Here is an 8,190-nt window from a genome sequence, read left to right on the forward strand (position 1 = left end):
TGCATCTAGAACTGTTTGTTCACTTTTTAATTTTCTAAGGGTTTTCTTTGGTGTGCATAAAATGATAACTTGAAACCTTCATTGAATAAGGACCAAGACATGCAATCTACAAAACAGCAAGAATATAAACAAGTTTATCTTCTGCTGATACTGATAAGAGAAGTTAATCTCTCCCAGAAGAGTGGAAGGACTTAACAGTAAAGCCAGTGTACTAACCACAACTCTCACTATAAATCTTGAATTCCTTAAAATGATTTCCTCAAGGTTAAAATTCTTAAGTAGACAAAACTGTGTGTAAGGGGCGGGGGATCGCTCTTAATACCACTAACTGGAATCACAATTCTTAATCCTTCTGTAATGTGCTCCTTAGACTCAAACCTCATTAAGTTCTACAGAATGATTACTTACTTAGGATGTGTGTTGAAGATACATAATTCAGTTTCAGGAAAAACAAGACAGTCGTAAAAAAAAAAAAATTACGACATTTTACCTTCTGTATTTCGTTTGCTCTAATCATATACTATTTTTTCAATCTCATTAAAATTGTTTGCTTAAGTTTAAACATTTTCACTACAATATTTTCAAGAATGAATGAGGCTTATATTCATTTATAATGTCTGAACTCTCGTGACAGGTGATTACAAATGTTAAGTATCCAATTGTGAAGTTATGTTTAAAATGTTGCTATTTTCCCAAATTCCCCTCCCTTACTGTGACTGAGACTAGGCAAGTTCTTCAACGCAATTAAAACAAAACGAAACAAAACCTGCACGTGCAAACTAAAAAGTTAGCATCTTAAAGCCATCGCAATAAATCCCTAATGCACAAAGGCAAAGACACCCTCCGCGGCTGAACCAGATCATAGGCGACCACGCGAACCCTTCGGTCGGGAACCAAGGCCCCGACCCCACAGGGAAGCCTACGCCGGAGCGCAGGGTCCGCCCCGGGGCCGAGTTTTCAATGGAACTGGAGAGGATGGGGGCGGGAAGGAGCGGAAGCTCGGGGTGCAAACGGCGACCGAGCCGAGGCTCATTTCTCTTCCCGGGGTTTTCAGGCTAGGTAAAGTCCCCTCCGGAAGGGGCACAGAGCAAGCTGGGTTTCGGAGGCGGCAGGGTGGGCGGCGCAAGGCCCCCGCGGCCGGGAGTGGGGGCGAGCAGAGCTCGGACCCCAGCCCCTGAAAAGCACTTTCCAGGCGTCTCCCACCCCCCACGACAAGATGGCGACGTGGACAGCGGGGGAGCCCGGCCCGCGAGGTTGGGGGAAAGAGAGGGGAGAGGAGAAGCAGAAACAAAAAGGCCTGCCCCCCAGGAACGCCGAGGCGGGCTGGGGAGCCCAGGGCGGCCCGTGGCGCCAGCGGAGAAGGCGGCCGGCCGAGGGAAGGGGCTTACTTTTTCTTGTCGTTCGCGCCTCCGGCGCCCTCCATGGTGAATCGGTCCCCGCGATGCCTTCACGGCCGGCGGCCCCCAGGCTCGCTCCGGCCTAAGCACTGACTCCCTCCACACGCGGAGAGAAAAGAAGCGCAAGTCCAGAGGTGGGGGGGCGCGAGGCGGGAAACCCCTCGTGAGACCAGAGGTGGGAGGAGCAGGCGGCAATCACAGGGATCCAGGTCCGGCTCAGCCTCTCCTCCCGCTGCTTGTCAAGGCCAGGCCCAACGCGCTGGCCGAAACCGCGACGAAGACGGTCCTTGCGTCCCCTCAGACGAGGCGGCTCTGTGCACTGAGGAGCTGAGGCAGCCGCAGGGGGCGGGCAAGGGCGGAGGCGCGCTCGGGCGCGCGGGGAGGGGAGCGGAGGCCGAGGAGCGCGCCCGCCCGCCGAGCCCGGCGCGCGCTCCCGCAGGCCCGCCTCACCTGAGGGGTAGGCGGGTTCTCCGAGAGCCAATGGCTAGCGGTGCAGGCGGCCAGTTCCCACCCCAGCCCACATTGCACTCAGCCAATCAGGAGGCGGTCAGCTGAGGCACAGCTGGGACGCTCTGCCTGGTTCACGTGCTCGTCTGTGTGCAGCTGGGAAGGAGAGAGAAAGGGGTTAGGGGTGCGGCTGAGCCGGAGTCTGGGGACTCTGTGCCTTCTTCTAGGGAAAACAGTGGTTGGCTTTGGGAGGCGCTGCTGAGAAGGGATTCGGTTGCCAAGTCCCAAGCCTGCATCACATTTTCCTACTCTCAGTGCGGTAATATAAGCTTCCCGCTCTCTTTCTCAGCGCCGACGCTGGACAGAATTGCCCGCCCAGCTCTTCTGAATTTCCAATTGAAAAAAAAAAGCAGACTTTGTGTCGTGGCAGCAAGCCTTCTGGTGTCTTTGCACAGATGTGTTATGGAGGAGTAATTCCTTGCTAAGATACCCAAGCGCGGGCCTGTGTCAACCAGCTCACTCTGCTGTAGAACACTGTGGAACTTCTCAAGTCCATTAAGTTTTTCTGTAACGAAGATTGATTACTGAGCAAATACAAATTAAAATATAAAACAAACAAATGCCTCTTGCTCTAAATCCCTCAAGGAAAATAAAGTTACAGGTTTCCCTTAGAATCTTAAACTATTCCCTTAAAATCTGAAACTGTTTTGAACATTTACAAATAAATAGTTTTAGCACTGATAAATTTACAATGTAAAATTGAATTTCAGGGAAATAGTTTAGATAGACTTTTATTTTGCATTCTTGTCCTTCTTAAAAGAGCCAAAGATAATCTTAAATGGATTCCAAAAGAGGGAAGACTATGTTAAGTTTGAGACTTGCCTCTTTGAATTAAGTTAATTGTGTAGAGGACAGAGGGGAAAGGGACTACCCAACCAGTTTACTTGATAAGGGGGTATTGCCTGTTTGCTAACATGCCTTCACAAGATACTGAATAAAACTTAATCATTTTTTGGAATCATACATTTTAGGATTGTCAGTCTTTTTACTTTTTAAAAAATGTATTGTTTCAACAAAGAAGCACTGTACATATAACTTTGCTTGACACTAGATTAGTTTACTTCTCATCTTTATTAGTGTATTATTATAATCTAACTTTGGATTGTATATTAATGTGGCTACCTGTAGTGGATTTAAATTACATTCCCATATAAAAACAATGACCTATGTAACATTCAACTCTGATAAGACAACAACCAATCCATATAGCACTGCTTTTTAACTGGTCAGTAGACCTATAAAGATGTTTACAGAGTGATCTTACTTGTATCTTTGTTTTTAAAACTCTAACACCAAATGACATACATTCTTCAAAGGAACCCTTGGAAATTTCTGAAAAGTGGCAAGGACCAAAAATTATTACTTGTGTTTTGTTTTTAATAAATTATAGAAAGAATAACTTCATGTATTGGGAACATTTTAGTGTAATATTCTGAAAATGTGGTGTTAAGAACAATAGCTGGGGGGGGGTGGCAGTAGAGCCCTCGCCTAGCACTTGGGAGGACTGGGTTTGATCCTCAGCACCACATAAAATAAATGAATAAAATAAAGGTATTGTGTCCAACTACAACTAAAAAAAAATATTTTAAAAAAAGAACAATGGCTCCAGAATCCAGAGTGAGCTTGAATACAGTCTCTGATATTAGCTTATCATTTAAATTCTCCCTGCCTCTGTTTACTCATTTGTAAAATGGGAAAATAATGTTTATGCTACAGAATTAGGTATGATTAAATGTAATAATATATATAAAGCACTTAGAACAACATGTGACACATAGGAAACAATCAATAAATCTAGGTGGTCTCATTTTCATTATTCTTACTGTTCCCAAATTTGTGCCTCAGCTAGCAGTGATCACTTGGGCTTCTGCTACATTTAGTCAGTTTTGATTATTCAAGAATGCAGATTCACATATATTATCTGTTTTCATTGGAACTGCTCAGGGAGTTCCCATCTTCAGATATGAAGATAGTTGCAGAGATCTTTAGTCATTTCCCTTCTCTTAATATTTGTAAGCAAAAATCTCTGGCCAATGTAATATATAATGTTTATGACATCAAAAAATGAGCATATTGTAATAGCAAAAATAAATCACTTACAATTTTGTCATCCTTTCAAAAGTTTTAGCAGAATGATAATTCAATCAAAACATTTTTTGAATATTAAACTTACTCTAAAGTTCAATTTTCCTTTCCAAAGATGTATAAAGTATAATATTTTATATAAGTACAGATATGAACATGGAAAGCAGTTTAATTCAACAAGTAGTTTTTATATTATTTAAAGGAGCCATCATTGTATTGTCTTAAGCAACTAATAAAAAAATAACAATAACAAAATAAAAGTAAAGGAGCCAAATAGTAGCCTCCCATTCAATTCATCTTATAATAATCTTAAAAAACACAACTTCTTATAACATTTTAAATCATCTCTTTGCAACTATCTATTAATAAATGTACATAGATTATTACTATTACTATATAAGTATATCTTGATAAACAGTGTTATTTAATCACTTTTAATCTTTGTAAATGTTCAAGGTTCATTCCAACTCACTTTGCAGAACTTTCTAAGTAGTCTACAGGCTTACTGGCAAATGACTCCATTGACCTTTCACCCGTATTTACTAAGAATTGGACAGTGATTCAGAAGGAGGCAACACTTTAATTTTGGATTACTACCAAGAACTATGGAGCTGAGTCTTTTAAAAGTACACTATGTTAGATGTGCACAATTTAAAGCATATTAAACTGTATAAGAGGACCTAGTGTTCAATAAGTGATTCTTGGCTTCTTATTATTGCTCTTATTTTCACCACTTTCTTCAACCTATTCATAACATGAACAACTACCAAAAAAAGTGAACTATTTGGAAGGAAAGTGCTTAGAAAATAGTAGGCACTACAATTTTTATCCTTTCAAGAATCCAAATAAATATGTATAAATATGTATAAAATTTGTCTGAGTGTATGGAGATTATGAATAGACTGGAAATTTGACACTAACACTTTTCAATTATAATAAGCATCCTCACTATGAATTTGCAAAGGAATGCCCAGGGATTTCCAGTTTCTTATTCTACACGCAAAGAGGCTGGATACTGTCAGTCCCATCCTCACAACAAGGAATAAAACTAAATGCACAGAATATCTACAACTCTTCTTAGATCCACCAGAGAACTGGGGAAGCTGTTACCCTGAAAAATGAGGAGACAAACTGGCAGATACTAGAGGATCACAGTTTGCTGGGAGTACAAGCCAGTGTCACAACTAGAGCCAATAACTGTAGAAACACTTTAACCTGTAATTGAGGAGTTGCTGGAGGCTCCATGTAGACTATGGAGAATTAAAAACTCCAAATGGATTCGGCCTAAAGGCCCTCAACACATTTTACCAATTATTTATTTATTTATATTTTTACTTTCCTGAATTTACCTCTAGGAACATCCAATTCCTTCTGTAAAGATCTGAGAAGAATCTTTTGTTTTTGACAAGGAAAAGGGGAAAGCCCTTTTAAAATACCTGCCCCCCACCCCCTACCCCCTTCTGTCTTCTCAACAAGATCTGCCCTCAAGGGAAACTATTTTGTCAGAGCCTAGCCACTTGGGGTTTACCAAAGCCTAACTAATCTAAAGAAAGGTAATGATCCAACTCCAGCCAGTTCTAGCCTTCTTTCTTTTTCTCTTCCATCTCCTGCTTTCTAACAGAGATCTAATCACAGAACGCTACGCTGCCCCCACCTGAATAACCTGACATTACAGCTAAAAGAACTCATGCAGGCACTATTTTAAGAGCCTTAGGAACATTCAAAGACAACATGGGAAACAAAAACAAGGACACTCAGGAATATTTAGTCTGCCCAGAAAACAGTAATAGCCTACTCCTAGTCAGGTAAAGATGAAGCCTCCTAATAAAGACCTATTCACTATGTTCCTCTTTTTTAAAAAAAGATCTACCCATGTATAGTTCCCATTTTTTTATATTTATTTTTTAGTTACACAATACCTTTATTTTGTTTATTTATTTTTATATGGTGCTGAAGATGGAACCCAGGGCCTCCCACATGCTAAATGAGCGCTCTACCGCTGAGCCACAATCCCAGCCCCACTGTGTTCCTCTTACCTGATACTACATGTCTGGCTTTCAACAAGAAACAGTAAAAGACAAAAAAATAAACTTTCCCATTTACAAGACAGTATATTTTCAAAATCATATCTTAAAATAATCTTTAATATTATGACCCAATGAAATTTTAAAGAAATATTCATAACAACAGTTGAATTCACCAGAAGAACTAAAAGACAACATCTTGAGGATAGTTTTTTAAATATATAAAAATGTCATTTCAATTTCTGTCCTAAATTTTTGAAACCAAAGTTACTAAGTAAATGGGACTTTTTAAAAAATATTTGTTTAGTTGTAGATAAACACACAGTATCTTTACTTATTTTAATGTGGTGCTGAGGATCGAACACAGTGCCTCTCATATGCAAGGCAAGCGCTTTACCACTGAGCTCCAGCCCTAGCCCCAAATGGGACTTTATCAACAATAGAACAATAGAGGTATACACCATGTATTACACTATGTAATTTTTCTGAAAAAGGAACGGTAGACCAAATCTTTCTAATTCACCAGAAAAATTTAATTCACATTTTAGAGGTGCTTAAGCATCATTTCTGTTAAAACTTCCATTGGCAAACATTTTTAGTCACTTCAATTTTGTTGATTATTAACAAACCCTAAAAACACAATCACTTCAATGTATCTATCAGGATGACTATTGCCAAAAACAAAACAAAGCATAACAAATGAACTCACATAAACCCTGCATACACCCAAAATTTCAGAAATATGTGCTTGGGAGGATATGAGAAACAGAGACCCTTGTACACTATTAGTGGGAATATAAAATGGTACAAATGCCTTAAAATTAAACATAGAGTTTTTATTTGATCCAGCAACCTCATTTCCAACAACTTCACCAGTAACCAGTCTGAAGAGCAAATCAAACACCAGAACCAGACTCAGAGAAAGAATTATAAGACCATGAATTTAAAACAACCAATTAATATACCAAGGACTCTAATGAAAAAAGTAGACAGCATACAAGACCAGATGGGTACTGTAAGCACAGACACAAAAGCTCTAATAAAGAATAAAAAGAAAGTGCTAGAAATAAGAAACAACAGAACAGAAATAAAGAATTCCTTTAATGGACTCATGGACAGACGGGACTCCCACAGCTCTTGAAAGAATGAGTGAGCTTGAAGACACGTCAATGCAAACTTCCAAAACTGAAATGCAAAGAAATAAATAGTAAAAAATAACAGAATACTCAAGAACTCTGGGTGTCGGACAGTGGCAAAAAGGGCAACCTAATTATGATGGGAATATCAGAGGAGAAAAGAGAAAAAGAAATACTTGAAGAAACAATGACTGAAATTTTTCCAAAATTAATGAAAAATACCAAACCACAATTCCAAAAATCTCAGAGAGACCAACCAGGATGAATACCAAAGAATCTACACAGAGGCACAGTGTGTTGTTCAAACTGTGGAAAAATTAAAGACAGAAAATCTTGAAAGAAGGGGGACAGAAACAGGAGAGTATTAGAGGAAACATGGAGAAGGAAGGATAAGAATTGCTTCAAACTGCTTTTCTGAAACTATGCAAGCAAGAAGAGAGTGGAATTAAATAGTTAAAATATCGGACAAACCCCTCACCAATCTAAAATTCTGTATTCAGTGAAATTATCCTCTAAAAGAGTAACAGTATCCTCATTTATTCAAAAGAAAGTCTGGAAGACTTAGACAAATAAAACAGAGGAAATTTATTACCAGAAGACCTGCCTTATGAGAAATGTTAAAAGAGTCTTTACAGAGGAAAAAAAAACAATATTGATCAGAAACTTGAAACTTGAAGAAAGAAAAGACATTATAGCAGGAACACATTATGGGTAAATAAAATATTTAATTTTTTTACTCTTAATTATTCAAACATGCAGCAGTTTATTTAGAAAAATAATAGTAAAAATGCAATATGGATTCTAGCTTATGGACATCAGTGTTGAAAAGGACAGAAGGGAGGAACTGGAAAAACTATTGCAAGGTACTTGCACAACCAGTGAGACAATATAATATTTAAAATTGGGCTTGAATTAGTCATAAAGCTATATTACAAACTCCAGGGCAATGATGAAAAAAATTAAGGTATAATGGGTATGTTAAAAGAAATGAAATAAATATAGAATACACAAATAAAACCAAGGAAACAGAAAAAGAGTAGG

At 39.1% G+C, this 8,190-nt stretch overlaps 1 protein-coding gene across 2 annotated transcripts in view; it reads right to left on the reverse strand.

Annotated features, from left to right (window-relative positions):
* Hif1a (hypoxia inducible factor 1 subunit alpha) overlaps positions 1-1,801 on the reverse strand; it is a 45,540-nt gene extending 43,739 nt beyond the window's left edge. For both annotated transcript variants that reach the window (XM_026385178.2, XM_026385177.2), the window contains exon 1: positions 1,389-1,801. In XM_026385178.2, coding sequence (XP_026240963.1) covers positions 1,389-1,423 — 35 coding nt within the window. In that variant the 5' untranslated portion in view covers positions 1,424-1,801. The remainder of the gene's footprint in view (positions 1-1,388) is intronic.
* Positions 1,802-8,190: the final 6,389 nt, after the last annotated feature.

This window comes from Urocitellus parryii, chromosome 6 (assembly GCF_045843805.1).
Source record: "Urocitellus parryii isolate mUroPar1 chromosome 6, mUroPar1.hap1, whole genome shotgun sequence".
In the NCBI taxonomy this organism is placed as follows: domain Eukaryota; kingdom Metazoa; phylum Chordata; class Mammalia; order Rodentia; family Sciuridae; genus Urocitellus; species Urocitellus parryii.